This window comes from Hippocampus guttulatus, chromosome 1, assembly GCF_054856545.1.
Source record: "Hippocampus guttulatus isolate MCC_2025c chromosome 1, RoL_Hgut_1.0, whole genome shotgun sequence".
NCBI classification, from domain to species: domain Eukaryota; kingdom Metazoa; phylum Chordata; class Actinopteri; order Syngnathiformes; family Syngnathidae; genus Hippocampus; species Hippocampus guttulatus.
The window spans coordinates 35,256,931-35,275,372 of NC_141261.1; the positions used below are offsets into that span (position 1 = coordinate 35,256,931).

The window sequence follows — 18,442 nt, forward strand, 5'->3', positions numbered from 1 at the left end:
CCTCTCATCAGAATGAAAGGGAAATGATGGAAAACATCAAGTCGGGCCCAACCTTTGCCTTGCACACTAATCAGCGACGGTAGGAACTTGAAAGGGGCTGTGTAAATTTTACCCCAGTGTTTTGATGTGGTTCTACTTCCCCAAGCTCACCCAATCTTTGACTTTTGTATCTACACATGGAACAAAAATGGGCCGTCAGGTCTAGCTATTATTGTTACGCGACAGACTCCAAAACAGACACATGCTCAGGCCACAAACTGCATACAACCATTTATTTCCAAAAGTGAGACGCCAAAAGACAAAAACACATTGAAACAAATACATTAGTCATTTGTGGAAAGGTGCTGATCCTCACAGGGACAACAGAATGAGAAAATACCCTATTAAGTCCTCTCCGACAAACACAACGATGGAGCTCAGTCTTTTCCCCACAGTCTTTTCTTGGAGTGTAGGAGAACAAATGGACGGAAACAAGCAAATTTCCTTCACAGCCCAAGGGAACAATTCTGCCCTGTAGCTACGTTTCACTTTCTTTAGAAAGACAAGCTCAAATGTCAACATTTGCATATCAAGTGCCTGCAACATTGTGGGGATGTGTATTAGTGTTTCATGAAAAAGACACATGAATTATTTTGCTTGAAGTGGAGAGGAGCACGGAGAAAGAGCATCCAAGCACAGTGGAACAAACGTCTAGAAAAAGAAAAGTCATGCACACTTGTGAGACAACCCCGCAGGGAATACGTACAGTGGAACCTTGAAGCTGGAACACCCCAAACTATGCCTCAACGTTAAAACAAGTTTTGGAATTTGAACCATTATCTTGTGAAGTCATCAGACCCCAAGTAGACCGCATTTCAGGGGCTTTGCTTTTGCTTTTTGTGATACTAATTCTGAAAGGATGACAAATGTCAGAGATGAATATCCTGCGAATGTTAGCATACATCAATTCAAAGTCGAAAAGACTGCGGTTGCATCTGAATAATTTATTTTGTAGTATTTTGGCGTCATGATTGTTAGAGATTCTGCTCAGCACCTGGGTCAGAGTCACTTGATTTTGAGGGCACATTTTCAACCTGGGTGTGAGTGTTCCAAAATATGCTCAAAACAAGGATAAAATCACAACTGAATCTTTGAGAGCACGGGGTGGGGAATGTTTTCAAGTCCACAACTGTAAAACACCTGCCAATTATTTGATTAGGTTGGTTTAAATAGATTACACCAAATCGATCACAATGGGAAATTTTGTTTCAGATCACCAAAGTAGAAAAAAACCCCAAACAACGTTTGACCATCGCTTGTGGTGCAGCTTCAAGGTACCACAATGGTTGATTGCTCATGTTCAACAGTTTGCACTCACAGTGGACTCCAGAAAGTGCAGCAAAGATGCCACCGGGTCAATACAGCGAGGTTGAGAGGGGAAGGATCTGGGAGCATCTGAGACAGAATGGGAGGTATAAAAAGCAACCTCCTTGTCCAAACGTAGGTCCTTCATGGGAGAAAGTTTCTTGGGCAGTAACGCAAGCGCAGTGTTGCTAACGCAGGCCGATTGGTCTGGAAAACACAAGTCAAAGTTTAGAAGCGTATCACAGCTGTGAATGAGCAACGATGGACGTGTTGCCGTTGTGTTACCTCTGTGCAGAAAGCGACCAGCAAGGTTGATGCGACTAACAGGCTCACACACGTCTGCCATTTCTGACAGATCCTGAGAGTCAGAGCTCTCCTGCTTGTCAAAACGGCACTGTTTCTTGCCTGTGGAAAAACAAATGACAGACTCTCTTTGCAGGTTTTGGATGAACTTCTGTCCTTCCTCAATCTTCTGCTCTTCTTCATCACTCCGGCTAGTGGTCATCTTTGCTTTGTCCTCACAGGGGGTTTTAATCTACAAGAAACGGAAAAGATTCAATTCATCGATGAGAAATGGCTTTGTGGTCTGAGCTTGAACCTCGCTTCTTACAGGTGAGGCTTGAAGAACTGGGAGCTGCTCTTCCTTCCCTTTTTCAGGACTCCGTTCATTCTCCTGGTCAACGAATAACGTCTGGGCAACTTGCTGTCACCGCAAGAAACAAGTTACAATCTTTTTTAGAAAGATTATTTGCAATTAGTCTGTGTCAAAAGTCAAGTTGGGGTTTTTTTTTCTTGTTATGACGAATTCACAGAAAACGCTGAGAAAAAGAAAAAGCTTACAAAATTTAGCAGTTGTAAATTTAAAAGTTGTATTATAATTTTGGGCCACTGTCATTCCATTTTATTTGTGTTTTCCTGCCTGCAACTCAAAAAAGAAAGGCTCGGTAACAGCTTGAAGTAAAGCAACACATGCATCTCGAATGTTCAAGCACCTGTAAACCCAAACCGGAAGAACATTTCAAAAATCCACTTGTGTCACGCTTACCCAGTCTGTTACAGCGGACTGCAGGAGGAAAAAGAAACAGGACTTTATCTTTTTTCATGGCAATTGCCCATGGGTTCAGTTCCTCGCAGTAACGGTGTGAATGTACTGTAAGCGTGAATGACTGTCTGGCTCTATAAAGGCCCTGCGACTGTCTAGCGACCGGTGCAGGGATAAGCAGGACAGAAAATTTAGCTTCTCCTAACAGTATTCCGTGTAGTAGTAAGTTTTTTGGTCGCAAACTTCCAAACTTCTTTATCATAAAACGGCAATTGTTTGTGAATTTTTATTCCTACATTTTATGACTGTCTTTTTAAAAATGTTGCTTTACCCTTTTCTTTCGAACCTTTTTTGTCTGACAATTACAATTTTATTCTTCATCATGAATATTTTTTTGTCCCCTTGCGGTAGTTGATAAAAAAAAGATTTAATTCATGTAAACTATTGACTATGACTATTTCTTTTTGTCCTTTTTTAAAACAACCAATTCAACGACTATATTTCTTGCTATATATATATATATATCGGGATGTGCTGTATTGGATTGGATTGGATTTTTATCCTTACAAAATGAGGTGTTGTTGATCTAGTAATATTTTGACTTTGAAGGTGTTGCGCATTCAGTCAAGTAATATGTTTAAAGAGGCAGAAAACCACAAAATACACACCATCGTGGGACTGGGAGGGGAATTCTGACATGTCCACATGTTCTTGGCCTCTTTGCGAGTTGAAACTGAGAGGAAAAATAAAGCAAAAAAACAACCACAGCAGCATAAAATGTAGATACAAGGTTTGTATTCCAGGCCTGCTTGGGGACCAAAGCATTACCTCTAACTGTAAAGAATTGCCATTCATTATAACAATAATTCATTCTTTATTGCTCTCTCACTTTTGGTTGAATTTTTGAATTATATCTTACCCGCTAGTGCCAGACTCGTTTTAATTGGAACTCTCTGTGGCTGCAGTGGAGAATAAAATAAGGTAGAAATACAAAAAATAGACAGCAATGAAAATACATGTGTGTACATACTGTGTCGATAAAAGTGCCTCTGCCGGCTGGTTTGTGAGGTGTGGCACGGATGGGGCCTGCAACCTTCACCCCCTCGTTTTGTCTTGCGGCAGTTTTTTGGTGACTCTTTGTAACAGACACGCGTTGTGGCTGCAGAAATAATCAATTATTATAATGCTAACAGACATACAGGAAACTGTACAGAATCTCTTAATTTTATGTATAAAACAATATCATGACAACAATAATACACAGCAGCAACAATTAGAAGAAGAAAACTTCTCCACTGTGCGACTAATCAAGGTTATCTTCATGTATTTCATCCTATTTTAAGAAAAAGAATAAAGATTCAGCCAGAGCCCATAAACTCACAAACATGGCAAAAGATTGGGAGCGTGGAGTTGCAAGTGTTTGGCCGGAGATGCACAGGCCCTCATTACAGACGATACTTTGCAGTGATGTGGGATCGGGCTTAAATTCCACAGCTTTGTCTGAAAAACATTTTTAGTTCCATTTAGAAAAAAGCTAAGTCGGTCATAATGTCAATGTCCATTTGAAAGCACGATGAAGCACTATTCAAATCAGATAATGGATTTGTGTTGTCACTAAGCTAACTCGTTTTACTTTTCTTAAGTCTAAATTGAAATTGTATCTGACTCAGGGGCATGGTACAAAATCCATATGATGTGCCTTTTATGTATACTGTGGGATGTGCACAGGATGCCATCCCACAGTATGCTAGCATAAAGACTGTTAGCATGTTAGCATTTTACCCATCTCAGTAGACTTTCACACTTGTCCATTGTGGCATAAAATGTTGCCAAAAAAAATTCCGGTTGCACATGGCTTGTTAGCATTCTCCCTGTTAGCATTGTTAGAAATTAGTTGTGTCAGAGTGAAAGTGGATCCAAACTCCAACAAATGGCAACTTTTTTTTATCATGTTTTCACTGAATTATATTTCCTTACCTGCTGCTGCCAAACTCTTTTTGATCATGATTCTTTGCGGCTGTGGCGGAGAACAGAAAGAAAGTAAGAATACACAGAATGAACAGGACGGATAAGAGCTGCGTGTACACACTGTATTGAGAGAAGTGCCTCTTCCAGATGGTTTTTGAGGTGTGGCACGCACAGGGCCTGCACCTTTCACCCCCTCGTTCTGGATGGCAGCAGCTTTTTGATGACTCTTTGTAACAGACACTTGTGGCTGCAGAAATACAAAATTCTGACTCGGTAACTAAAAGTCCTGCCAAATTTGAAATAAATAAGTTATCGCCAAGTACACACAATTGTGAAAAAACATGTTTTTGTCTTTGCTCACAAATCGTTTAAGCTTGCCTACTGAATGTTAAAAAAATTCCATGCAACAAGAAAAGTACAGATGACTGTCTGATGAACGTCTGGCAACCATTTGGTGAACATTTGTGACTTTAAACAAACCCTGACGAGAACACCACATTTGCTACCTATGCAAAATGTTCACCGCTCAGTGCGATAGGGACTTAAGAGCTCTTGTTCGGCATTTTTCTGTACAATTTGAAATAATGGGCTGTTTGCGAATAAAGGAATGGAAATCATTTTTTTAATCCAATTTGAAAAATAATTGACCAAATAATCAATTATTAAAATAATTGATCGTTACAACCCTGATGAGCCTACATTATAGTGACTTTATTAGTCATTTACTGAACACATTCTTGGGAACGGGGGTTTTGGGTGGTTGTCTTAACTCTAACTTTAATGTTTAAGTCGCACCTGAGTACAAGTATCACAGGACCAGCCAAACTGTATAAAAAAAGTGTGATTTACAGTCTGAAAAAATAAGGTAAAATTATTTAAAAACAAGAAGAAGAAGAAAAGACTTCAAGAGTCCACAAACTCACAGACATGGCAAAAGATTGAGAGCGTGGAGTTGCAACTGATTGGCTGGAGATGCACACACCCACATTACGCAAGATACTTCGCAATGAGGCGGAATTGGGCTGGAATTCTGCACCTTTGTCTGGAAATCATTTGGATTTTTATTAAAAAAAGGTAGCAAGGTCACCATGTCAATGTCCATTTGAAAGCTTGATGGAGCACTATTCAAATCAGATCATGCAGTCGTGCCCGTCACTAGCCAACAGGATTCCCAACCCCATAATTCTCATTTGAAATCCTATCAGAATAAAGGGCAAAGTGTGAATCCAATATGGATGTGCCTCGGTGCCTTCTGTACTCAGGTTGTCACCCTGCAATATGTTACCATACAGGCTGTTAGCAATTTGGCATTTTACCCATCTCAGTAGACTTTAGTACCGGTAAATTGAGTCTTGAAATGTTGCCAAATTGAAATTATGGGTAAACATGGCTTGTTAGAATGCTAGCTGTTGGCATTGTCAAAATTTCCATTTAGATGCGGCCCAAACGTCCCACTCGTTTACCCGCCGGTTGAGCAGAGGCACCTGCGGCAACGTTTTTCCTTTCTGGACATGGAATTGACATCTCATGTTGGGGCCAGTGTGATGTGAAAGTGTTTTGATACAACAAGCCCAACTACCAAAAAAATAAAAATCTAAAAAAAATCTGTCTGAAATTGCAGGTTACAGGTAAGCGACAAATAGCATTTCAACACATCTTGAATATTTTTCATAGCAAGAATAAAATGTATGTGTTTGTAATGCTCAAAACAAATCAATTTAAGGGGGTGCCACGCTCAGAAATCATTATCAACTGCAGACCTGATGTGATGGCAAAGCAATAGTTGTGCCTTGCTTCCAAATACGGTGGGCTATTAATCTATGTTGGTTGACAGATTGCTTAAAGGCATGTAGTTAATCCACTGGTGTCAAACTCAAGGCTCCGGGGCCACATCTGGCCCATCACATCCCTATATGTGGGCCATGAAAACAAATCAAGTGTGTCAATCATTTTTGTTTGTCAATTGGTCGTGTGTAACTACGGAACAGTATGAACGAGGGGTTAAAACAATCTCCAAACAAAAATCCTTTCATTTTATATTGCACAAATATTCTGGTTAGCAAACTACTTTTTCGCGATAACTTCACCTATAGTTGAGCAAAGGATTATCCTTTACATCCGATTCCAAAACGAGTTATCCATCAATTTTTGGGGTGCACGTCATAATATGAGGTGGCGATAAAACATTTCTGTCATAATGGCCCTCTGATTGAAACCATAGACTACGATGTGGCAACAAAACTTAGTTTGACACCCTTGAACTGGATCTTAAAAAAAAAAAAAAAACTGATTAACATTCTTGGACTATGATTTGTGAAGCAGTTTTTGTACATATAATGAAATCGACTTTGTAAATTGTCGTGGCCGAATATTTACTTTTACGCTATGAATGGGCAAGAAATGGTGAACACACATTACATTGACTTGAATTGAGCGAAAACGTTTTCAGAGGGACGTAAACAGCAGCTAATGAAGATATGCAAGGTTAAAATATAACTTCATTTCGTTCCACTTTAAGACTGTTTAATTGAATTATGTCCATCTTACCTGCTACTGCCAGACTCTTTGTGATCGGAACTCTCTGTGGCTGCATGGGAGAATAGAAGGAAGGAAAAACAAACAGCATTGGACATGCCCGTTCGGTTCATTGAACATTCTAAATTGTCCCAAGATGGATGGATAGATGGATAGAAATGCTCCTGTTAAAATCCATGTTTGTTTTTTTTTGAGGGGGGGGGGCGATACTAAAAAATGAGACCAAGAGAAACACTTTCAAAACCTTTTCCACCATTAACATGGCCTCCAACTAACTGATACCTTTGAACAATGAGATCCATCTGATAACTGTGAAGGTTCTCTGTGGGCCTTGGTTTGAACTGAATTATGGGACGACAAAAATGCCAGGAAAAGCATTCAGTAACATCTGGGGTTAATAATAGCCATTTTAAATGGTGGAAAACCTGAGTTTGAATGTGATGAAATAATTATTTTCTGACCACAGCCACATCCCCACTTATGAGGGTGTGCATACTTGTGCATTTCACATTATCTCAGTTGTTTATTTTTCCTACTACTCTCAATAATGGTTCCACCCCCCTACCCCCAATTGTGCTGTACAGGTAGTAGGCCACAAAAAGTATTTTTTTTGCATCACCCCAAAAAAATAATTAAAAAAAACCCTCATTTGAACAGGGTTATGAAGACCTTTCATATGCACTATAAGTACATACCGTGTCCATATAAGTGCCTTTTCTAGATGAGTTTTGAGGTGTGGCGCGCACGGAGCCTGTCGTCTTCAACCCCTCGTTCTGGCTCGCAGCGGCTTTTTGATGACTCTTTACAACAGACACTTGCAGCGGCTACAGAAATAAGACATTAGATTACAGGCTGGATCGGGTATAACAATGATTAATAATAAAAAAAATAACAGTCATAATAATTACAGTAACAATAATCATAATCATCATCATCCAGAGTCCATCAACTCACAAACGTGGCACGGGATTGAGAGTCTGAAGCTGCAAATGGCTGTCGAGAGACATGTACACCCTGATTGTGCAGGATACTGAGCAAGGCGGCGTGATCGAGCTGGAATCCCTCAGCTTTGTCTGAAAAACATTTTCCGTAAATTACTGGACATGAACAGGGGTGCCTTGTCAGTGCATGAATGAAATGCCAATTTAGTACAGTCATTTAGTGTGCCATTCGTTGTGTGCATGCGTTATATTTGAATTCATTCATTCATGAACCTCTCGACCTGATACAACAGCTCAGATTCCTTCCCTGTCAGCCAAGTGATATTCGATTTTGCAAAGCACAATTTGTAGTTAATCAAGAGTGTGGTCATCTGTGTTTCCCCAAGAATATTTACACACTGGTGACATGGCCACTTCCCCAAGGGTATATGTCAGACTGGTGAATTGGTATTGGCATTCTAGTATCGAAGCATATTTTCCATTCGGAGGACAGATATACAGTATTGGCATCAATACCTCAGCTGGAATCAGTGTGTGTCTTCTGATTGTATGGATTCTTTCCTCTTTCTCTACCCTGCCATGAGCATACGCTTTCTTTTCCAGTCTAAAATTTACATCTTGTTTGGCCAGTGTAATTGTAATTATTATTATTATTTTGGAAAGTTATGTCAAACAAGTCAGGGTGCGGATTAGCACAGGTAAATTATTATCATAAATAACATTTCACAAATGTGTCACACTGGATTAGAAAGGTCGTTGCATGCAAATCTGGACGGTGAATTTACCACATGGGTGACTTGAGAGGTTCTCCGGCACGTTTTGCTTTCTCACTGGATCTTTGAGACTGAAATCGATCTTGTTATCCAAATAGACAGAAGAAGAGCAAGAGGAACTCCGATGATGTGCAACATTTTCAGTCTTTAAAGTGTTAGACTGTCCAGAGGCCGTTCCAGAAGATCTACATTTCTCCTTTGTTGCTGCTACTGTGCTTTTTAAGACGGCTGGGGACTCCAGGGTGTTTTCTCTTGTCTTGTGGGTTTTTATAGAAACATTGTTTTTAGGCTGGATGGCATGAGCACCACTTTTTGGCTGTAAAGATACAATGTCTGTTTTCAAAGTCTTGTGCCGAGACATGCTGAAAGGCGTATGCCTGGTGCATGACTTTTTCTTCTTGGCTTTCCCCTGCAGTTAAGTAATATGGTGTTCAGAAGAGAGACAAGAAAACTATGCAATGTCAAAATGATAGGAAAGATACACTCACAAACAAGACTTTCTCCTCCCACTGAGCAGCATGAAAAGCTGTAGGAGGTTGGTGGGTCTTGACCAAGACTGGTAGTCTGCTCACTCTTGGCCGCATTAGTGTCCTCCTCCCAGGATCTTGGTTCTCTGAATCCATGTTAAGAAGGTGTGGCTTTGAGTTCTGTGGTTCCAGTGGCATCTTGTTGTTCTCATTTTTCACCCTGGGCAGAAAGATATTAGGTGAAACTGACCAAGTTTTAGTTTGAAATATGAGAAAAAGAGAGAGGGTGATAAGAAATTATCAGCAATGTTGCACACAAAAACGTAGAAGAAGCCATTCACACATACATTGACTCTGTCTTCCAATACAACACAATTCATCACTGTAGTTTTGGATGCATAAAACATTGTGAACAAAATCTTCTTGGGGGAGGTATCACAAGATGCCATAACCCACCCTTGACACACGCCTGGAATTACTCATATGCAATGCACCTGTGATGATATTGACGTAATGTAATGGCAGAGAGATATTCACTGCATAACGCTAAACATGTGGTACCCCAGACAGACTTATTTCAGCAAAGTCTTTCATTTGGGGTAAAACATTACTTTAAATTTCTTAGCTCATTATTGGCCACTTACCTCCTAAAGTAATCCTCACTTAGCACACGAAGAACTGGGGGAGATGAGTCCATATTCTGTCTTGTGTCGTGTGAGCAGTGGGGAACGACTGGAGAGGGAAAGAAAACAAATAATTTGAGCAATCGATTGACCAAGTTATTGTCTGACGAGATATTCGTCGATACAACAATGAATTAAAAGACAAAAACGGTCATTTAGTTGTCATTCCAAGTAGTCAAATGATCTTGCGTTCAAACAGCCTTTAGCTCGAAGCACAGCAGACGGTGTATCAACAACATGGCTCAATATTCGTACATACGTTAACGAAACACTATCACAAGATAAAACGTTATTTATTCACCCAAGAAGTCTCGATTTTGCTTTCATTAGTTTGATGACAGTTTCAAGAGCAAGTTGTCTGAAAACCCCCCCGACGATCAGCCGTTTGTATCAACCGCACGTTGCTATTGGTTATGATTGGACCTGTATCAGCCAATCACCGCATGGATTATTTGTTAGCGTTTTCTGTTGGCCAATGAGCGACGGAGTTGCGTAAACAACTCCAAGGCAACGAAGCGAGGGACATTTAACCACGACGAGATTTCGTGCTTTCTCTCTCTCTCCCTCTCTCTCTCTCCCTCCCTCTCTCTCCCTCTCTCTCTCTCTCTCTCTCTCTCTCACTCTCTCACTCTCTCACCCCACTTCCATCAACCTTATGCTGCATTCGATGAAGGTGGGAAATCGGAATTATCCCACTCGCGTTGTCTCAGTGCCGACGTCAAAACGTTGCAAGCGAATCTAAACAACAAAGATGGATGCTTACAAAAGTTCATCACAACACATTGTGACCCCCGACAAACCTTCCTTATAATTTCTTTTATTAATGAAAATAATTACCTTACCCTCACCTTACAGAAGAGGACTATTGCCAGAGAAGGGGAAAAAGATTGGTAAGATCCTCACTTTTATCTCAGCATTCTGACTTTATTATTTGACGCAGGGGGATAACTGAATTTCTTCACACAGTCACTACAAATCACGTTGTGTTCGTGAAGTTATTTTGAATGACTAAAATAAAGTAATAATAACTAACTAAAACTACATAAGGTTATCATTTTGCAAATTATGTCTTGCCATTCACGGACTTTGTCTCCATGGGGTCGTGCCATTCACGGACTTTGTCTCCATGGGGTCAATAGAGGGTTCCATCCTTTTCGCAGTTACCCACAATGCACTACCGGCGGCCATATTGGAGGGCTGTTATAAACAAGCCATACACGAAGTCTATTGTGAATGTTCATGTCCATTCATCCAAGAATATGCCGCTAACATGCGCTATCAACTGTCACAACCGAGGTGGGAGGGATAAAAAGAGTTTTTATCGCATTCCTAGGGTTACGAAAGGCCAAGGAGAGGCGGCAGAAAAGAAAAGTGAGCGACGTTGAAGACAGTGGCTTGCTGGTATCAACCGTTCTGATGTGAAAAATTACGACCAACTTCGTGTGTGTTCTGATCACTTCATATCGGGTATGTAAACAAAACTTCGTCATCGTTATAGAGTTAATGTATCAGGCAATAAAAGATAATGTTAACATGAAAAAACAAAGAGTGCTATGGCACGTATTCCGATCGAAATGCATAATGTGCACATGGTACACCGTGTACATTGTCATTCTCCTTGTGTTGTGTCGTGGCATAGTGCATATTTCCCTATTTCTTATATACTGGTATATGGATAATAGTAGTAGAAATTATGTTTATATTATAAATGTGTATTTATAAATTAATATGATTTTTAGAGTTTAGCACTGGTACTATATAATGCACTACATGAGAAGAAAAATGTAACTAGCCTGGTGTAAGGTATACATTCTAATTCAATGTTATTCCACTGTGAGTAAGCTAAAGCAATCCCTCTTGCTATAAATAGTTAATATTTATATTTGCATTTCAGGAAAACCTCACTTGGATGATGAAACTGATCCCGATTGGGCACTAAGCAAACTATTAGGGTATGAAACTCCAAGATCACCATCAAAAGCTGCTATCAGACATGAGAGACTTCTAAACAGGAAAGATGCAAGGACTGAAGCCGATATGAGTCTTTTGGAACTCAGCACATATTTGCAAGCTGACAGTAGAGCTGATTTACCAGTGGAAACAGAAGAATCATTACCAGAGGTACCCGAGGTGGTAGAGGAATTGTCTGATGCTGAGAAGCTGGATTTGGCAAATGAAGAAATTTCTCAGCTGAAGAAAGAAAACCAACTATTGACAGAACAAAATGAGTGTTTGAAGAGCACAGTGCATAAGATGAAGACAAACTTGCCAGAGGACTTTGAAAATGACAATGATAAAGTTTTTTTTTTGGGGGGGGGAAGCTTTGTCCAGATTTTCTTTTCTTTTGCAATCTGCTTCTCATCTGTTGGGCAAATGGATTTCGTAAAATCCAGCTGGTTCTCACTGGCAGGTGCGGAACAAAAAAGACCATGTACAGGAAGGCGTTTTTAGACGAAAAAACAACCATGTATAGCAAGTTAGGAGTTTTTTGCCTAACTCAAATTATCCTCAAAATGAGGGTAGTTTGAGCGTGGATTTTTTTCTCCCCCTCTCCCTCCCTTGTGGTTTCTTTCTGCCTTCCGGGTTGAGTGAACGCTGGCGCGTTTTGGCTGCCGCTGCTCAACCTGTATTGTTTTGTGTTTTTTGTTATTGTAAAGTGTCCTTGGGTGTCTTGAAAGGTGCTTATAAATCAAATGTATTATTATTATTATTATTATTAAATATTACACCTGGTTACAGAGTTTTATGACACTAATGGCACTGTTCAATCTTTTGGCTCCTGAAATGAGTGAAAATAGAAATTCAACTTTGAACAAATTTCAAAAACTCATGATCACCCTGATGAGATTAAGACTTAATAAATTTCCCCAGTGTGGGACAAATAAAGGATATTTTATCTTATCTTAATATGCCAATTATAATAATAATAATAATAATAGATTTTATTTATAAGCGCCTTTCAAGACACCCAAGGACACTTTACAATAACAAATAACACAAAACAATACGGGTTGAGCAGCGGCAGCCAAAACGCGCCAGCGTTCACTCAACCCGAAAGTCAGAAAGAAACAAGGGAGGGAGAGGGGGAGAAAGTTTACTATATATTCGTAGTTAAACCGGGATCCATTGTGGGGGGGGGGGGGTTACAGATCTCAGTTACAGGTTTGGAGTTTCAAAAACAACAGTGTCTAAAGCATTCTTGGATACACCGAATCTGATGTATTATGTACTGCAACCTTTAGTGCGATGGCCTGAGCGAGATGAACTTCAGGACACAATGCCTATGGCTTTCCGTAAATACTTTGGTCGCAGAGTTACCTGTATTATTGACTGTTTTGAAATTTTCACCGACAGACCTTCCAACATGACTGCAAGGGCACAAACCTGGTCCAACTACAAGCATCATAATACAGCTAAGTACTTAATAGGGATTACCCCGGTACTCCTCAGGGAAGTGTCAGTTTCATCTCAGAAGGCTGGGGTGGAAGAGTGACTGACAAGTACTTGACAGCTAACTGTAAATTTTTGAATACCCTTATAAATGGAGATCTCATACTAGCAGACAGGATTTGACATTCAGGAAGTGGTAGCACTTGTGGGAGCAGAAGTTAAATATCCAGCTTTCATGAAAGGGAAAACACAGCTGAGTGCGACTGAAGTTGAATCGACAAAGAAAATAGCCAATGTCAGGATTCATGTGGAGCGTCTAATAGGAACTGTGCGACAGAAATTCATGATCCTTGGTGCTACTTGTCCAATAGATTACCTGACTTCAAAACCTGGTGATGAGTGTACAATTCTGGACAAGATTGTCTTTGTTGTTGTGCCTTGACTAACATGTGTCCATCTGTTGTACCTTTTGATTGACGCAGGCATAAACATTATTCTATTTGATGTGTAATATGTAACTATCAGTGGTATTGTGATACATATACTGTGGCAAGTATATTTTACAAAGAACATTACAGATATGTTTTTGTTATTTATTCTGGAAGAAATAATTTTGTACAAATGGAAATAACACTAAATCTCATATTCAAGTTGTTACTTTATATTTTCAATCACATCATCACTCCATTCAGATTTCTCAATCTGATAAGTATCCTTGCCAATAACAGCAATTTTTTCAAAAAAAAAGGCTATGTGCTTGCTTATCCAATGTTTCAACATACTTCTCCATGTCGTGTGCATTCACAAATCACCAAATTAGTCAGTAAACAACTCTTTCGTGTCGAAGTCTGCGTAGTGAAAAATGCTTGCGCAATCAGCGCGAGCCCTCCAATATGGCGCGCCGCACGGAATTGTGGGATACTGTTACTATTTTTAGCAAAAAGGACGGAACCCTCTATAGTATCTAGCTGCAGACTCGGAGGAGGTAGCCATTGTTGAGTGACGTCACACTAAAGTTGGTCAGTGAACGTAGGGTCTTTTTTTTCGACTTTACAACTCGAACTTCCCAGTTCAAAAGTGCGTTATAGTGCAGTGATTGTCAACAAGTGTGCCTGTGAACACCGTGTTCCGGGGGAAATTATCCAATGTCAAATTATTTTGAAACAAAAACAAACAAATTGTCCTTCCATTTTCTTATTCACTTATCGTCACGAGCGCGCTGGAGCCTATCTCAGCTGACTTTGGGCACGGAGACAACATGCAAACTCCACAGGAAGGCCAGAATCGAACCCTGCACCTCTGCACTGTGAGGCCGATGTGCTAACCAGTAGTTCACCATGCTGTGCAGTTGCCAAGTGGCTGACAGAATGTTCAACAAGTGGCAGAATAATATGAAACGACTTCTGATAGGCTCTCTCTTGGCACACATTATTTTTGCGGCCACGACTCTGCACCAAATCATCTGAGTTTGTCAGAATAATATGACAAAAAATATAATACTACAAAGAATTCTGGTTGGCCCTCTCTTGGCACATATCATTATTGCGGTCACGACTCTGCACTGAATCACCTGTGGGTTGGTCAATTCATGCCAATAATGTAAAGTGACTGACAGAAAGATCAACAAATTTGGATTAAAAAAAAATATATATCTAATTCTGATAGGCCCTTGACTACTGTATGCCCGTGGGCTTCAGCTCAGACAAGCCCGTTGGTAAAGGCAGACTCGACCATTCGCTCCTCTGGACCAGGTCGCTCTCCACTCCAGCCAGGAGAGACTGCGAGTGAGCATGCAAGTACCACCTGCTTCCCCATTCAGTGCAACCACTCAACTGCAAGGACCGCCCAACCACACCTGTGAGCACTGCGGTTCTCACGCCCTCTGACCAAAGCTACGGCGAGGCCCGCCGGTCCCAGCAGAAGTCACCATGTCAGCGGCCGAGGGTGAGCATACGTACGCCTAGGTGCAGCCAGGCCGCCAACACCTCCATGACTGCTGAATGAGAGGGATGATCCTAATGTTCTCATCCCCCTCACTGCACACATCTAACAAAATGTCATCCATTCACCAAGCCATCCATTATCCGAACCGCTTATCCTCAAGGGTCGCAGGCATAAAAACGTAATTAATGTTAACTGTCATGTCTCAGCAGAGGGCGATCAGTGAGCAGAGTATCAAATGACAGTTTAAAATCGATTAAACAAACAAACAAAAAAGATATAAACTTTCCATCGGTGTGAAATGGTTCAAATCATAGATTTCTATATTGACCATTCCGAGTTTTCAGTCCGACATTGGTAATCGAGAAAATTCCCCTATCCTCCACTTCCTTCCCACGAGGTCTCCTTCAGGTACTGCCGACGTCCAGCAGGTGTCGCTGCCAGGAGGTCAACATCCTGCTGCGTCTGCGTGACCGTGACCGCAGCGCTGCACAGCCGACGCGCGCGCGTTCAGAGGAAGGAAGAAGACAGTGTGCAGATAGAGGAAATCAGAAAGTGACGCTGGTGCAGACATGGACCTGCGCTCTGAGCTACTCAAATCCATCTGGTACGGGTTCACGGCACTAGATTTGGAGAGGAGCGGAAAGGTCTCCAAGTCTCAGCTGAAGGTGAGTGTCTCGTGTGTCCTTTTTCTATTTTTCTCCTATAAAATACATAGAATAGCGCTTCATTTCCTCCCTCAAACTCACACAAGCTCTTAAAATAGGAGTTGGCCTTGGATTACTTGATAACCAACAATTTCCCCAAAGTTGTATCTATCGGAGGAAGTGTCAAATAAAACAAGCAAGTTAGAGTTTCATTATGAGCCTCCTTTGTGGAAATAGGACAAAAGTCCAGAATAGGAACTTGAGTCCCCATCTCAGAATACAGTATAGTGTGTCGTGCAAAGCCGACCTGTGGCACTGGATCCGTCAGAGCACAGTTTGTTGGATTGAGAGTACACAACACAAGCCGTGTACGTGAGCTTGTGTGTCAAAAGAACATTGTTACAGACAACAGTTGAGCACAGAGCCCGTGGAAACGTGTTGGTCATTGTTGTTTCTGTTTTCAATGCAGCCTCTTGTGCTCTTGCTTTACCTTATGTCACTACAGCTCACACTTCATTCCAACCACATCCATGGTCCTCAGCCCCAAGACAGGGCTTATTCCCCACAAGCATGCAGCCAGTGTACAACAGGGTGTACTTTTGCTCACAAAAGCATGGCCTCGATAGCAGCAGATGTTTTTTTTTCTTCTCTTGAGTGGAGACTTGAGGCAGGATGTGGTCGGGGAGTTTTAGGCCTTGCAGCATGTTTCACAATACTTTCAGGTGAAGGCACTCTTGGCAGTCTGTTTAATTAAAGAAAAAAACTGTCCATTATTTGACACTGTTTACATGAATTATGTTGCATAGACAGTGATTCAATTGTGAATTGCCTTCTGACGTAGAGCTGCAGAATTACATGTCAGTTGTGTTAGGCGTGTTATGTGTTGGTTTTCATTTTCATTGTCTTGTTGCACCTAGAGTAGGTCATGCTCGATGTATAGTGACTTCTTGCGAGTTGTGACAAGCAAGTAATGAGTGCATATGAAGTCCCTGGCAAGAGTCACCCTTCGAACATTGGCCGTTTTCGTTCCCAACGCAAGTGTAGCACAAAACGGGGTCCGACTCTCTCATGGGTGGAGTTTTTTTTTTAAAGTCATATTTTTTGAGGAGGGGAGTGAATTTCAAAGTCCCCACACTCATCATGCATCCATCTCTGGCTGTAACTGTCATTTATTGCATACAACTTGTGATACTGATAAGATTCTTGTGATGAAATGCAAAATGTCATGACTATTTTCAGACCAACGTATAACTTGATGAGATTGTCATTATACGTTGCTTATCTTTAATCGGGCAGCAAAATGTTTCGACCCATGCTTTCACTTCCCCTCATAAAATCACCTCTTTATCATGCATTCTTTTCAATAAAAGTCTCACTCAAAATTTTAAACCTGCAGTTACCATTTAAAAAATGTGAACAATCTATGCGTTTTGTTTCGTGAAGTATGCACTGTATTTCTGTTTTATTCGGCATATTCAATCTGATTTGTCCCTGCACTTGTTTTAATCAGCATTTGTTGTTTAAAGACTCCAACCTTGTGGATTTGCAGGTGTTATCGCACAACCTCTGCACAGTGTTGTGCATCCCGCATGACCCAGTTGCTTTGGAGGAGCACTTCCGCGATGATGATGATGGTCCGGTCTCCAGTCAGGGTTACATGCCCTACCTCAACAAATACATTCTGGATAAGGTGATTTTCCTACTCACTAAAATAATCAGGAAAGCCGCTGAGATAAACCCTTAATCTGACAGATTTTTTTTAAACCTAATAATCACGCACTTTGCCTACAGCGGTGTATATGTTGAGCAGTAGTCTGTCATAATGTAATTTTTTTGTGTATCACATGTCATGCATGCATGCATTTTTCTTTGTGGCAACTGTTTATGTGCAGCCTTGTGCACTTGACATGTTTGATGCAATATACCGCACAAAGTAATCCATCCATCCATTTTCTGATCCGCTTATCCTCACATCGGTCGCGGGGCGTGCTGGAGTCTATCCCAGTGGTCCAGTGGTTAGCGTGTCGACCTCACAGTGCAGAGGTGCAGGGTTCGATTCAGGCTCCGGCCTCCCTGTGTGGAGATTGCACATTCTCCCCGGGCCTGCGTGGGTTTCCTCCGGGTACTCCGGCTTTTATTATTATTTGTTGTCTTCAAGGAAAGTAATATGGTGACAACCATGTGTGGTGGGGCAATATTTTAGCACCCTCTGTTGACCAGCCACCACTGTTCCAAAGTCACTACTACTCTGATTGTTGCTAGTTGTTGAGCTCCTTTTTCCTCATACTACCTGGTATCACTGAATATCAAAATTATGAATAAAAATTTGTCATACAAATATGTTGCGCTTCGTATGCGGCGAGACTGAAGGTGGACCTGCAGCATCAGTTTTTCGTGTCGTCGGAAGGCAATCAAAATTTTGATCTCCGTTTCCATGCTTGGTGTGTTTTCGAGGTATGTGAAGTTTTCTACGACTTGAAATTTTTGTCCTTTCAACCTGATGCATGGTCCATGATGTAGGTTTCTGAGGTCAGCTGGTTCCTCAACTCAGTTCACCTGGTGCTGATTGTAGGATAGAAGTTGTTGCATGGAGATGAGAAGCTGTCATTCTTCTGTTGCATCTCTTTCACTTTGGTATTTAGGGCCTACTCTTTACCTTTTATGATGGACTGCAGGCACTTGGTGTTGAACATCTTGCCATCACACCTGTA

The 18,442-nt window shown here is 41.0% G+C and overlaps 2 protein-coding genes across 4 annotated transcripts in view; one reads left to right on the forward strand and one right to left on the reverse strand.

Annotated features, from left to right (window-relative positions):
* Positions 1-245: 245 nt before the first annotated feature.
* troap (trophinin associated protein) lies at positions 246-10,159 on the reverse strand. Of its 2 annotated transcripts, XM_086128243.1 has the most exons (19): positions 10,055-10,159; positions 9,715-9,802; positions 9,092-9,290; positions 8,616-9,012; positions 7,844-7,962; positions 7,585-7,713; positions 6,902-6,941; positions 5,278-5,396; positions 4,476-4,601; positions 4,364-4,403; positions 3,768-3,886; positions 3,417-3,545; positions 3,306-3,345; positions 3,055-3,119; positions 2,390-2,407; positions 1,955-2,047; positions 1,630-1,879; positions 1,358-1,551; positions 246-690 (listed from the first exon to the last, which is right to left on the reverse strand). In XM_086128243.1, exons 2-19 carry the CDS (start codon positions 9,765-9,767, stop codon positions 628-630), a joined length of 2,193 nt encoding a protein of 730 aa, XP_085984369.1. In that variant the 5' UTR covers positions 9,768-9,802; positions 10,055-10,159; the 3' UTR covers positions 246-627. The 2 variants fall into 2 exon arrangements, with proteins under 2 accessions (XP_085984369.1, XP_085984370.1); XM_086128244.1 differs by lacking the exon at positions 2,390-2,407.
* Positions 10,160-10,959: 800 nt separating this feature from the next.
* Positions 10,960-18,442, forward strand: part of def6a (DEF6 guanine nucleotide exchange factor a) — a 30,565-nt gene continuing 23,082 nt past the window's right edge. For both annotated transcript variants that reach the window (XM_086128245.1, XM_086128246.1), the window contains exons 1-5: positions 10,960-11,220; positions 11,648-12,163; positions 13,108-15,087; positions 15,496-15,752; positions 17,281-17,421. In XM_086128245.1, the coding sequence (XP_085984371.1) occupies positions 15,657-15,752; positions 17,281-17,421 (237 nt within the window). In that variant the 5' untranslated portion in view covers positions 10,960-11,220; positions 11,648-12,163; positions 13,108-15,087; positions 15,496-15,656. The remainder of the gene's footprint in view (positions 11,221-11,647; positions 12,164-13,107; positions 15,088-15,495; positions 15,753-17,280; positions 17,422-18,442) is intronic.

Excerpts from the sequence above, each read along its gene's own strand:
- troap (XM_086128243.1), bottom strand. The coding sequence starts at position 9,767 with ATGGACTCATCTCCCCCAGTTCTTCGTGTGCTAAGTGAGGATTACTTT. Across the intron at positions 5,397-6,901 it reads AAAGAGTCTGGCAGTAGCAG|ACAAAGGTGCAGAATTCCAG; the intron begins GTAAGATGGACA and ends AATGATTTCCAG. Across the intron at positions 3,120-3,305 it reads AACGAGTCTGGCACTAGCGG|TTTCAACTCGCAAAGAGGCC; the intron begins GTAAGATATAAT and ends TTTTCCTCTCAG.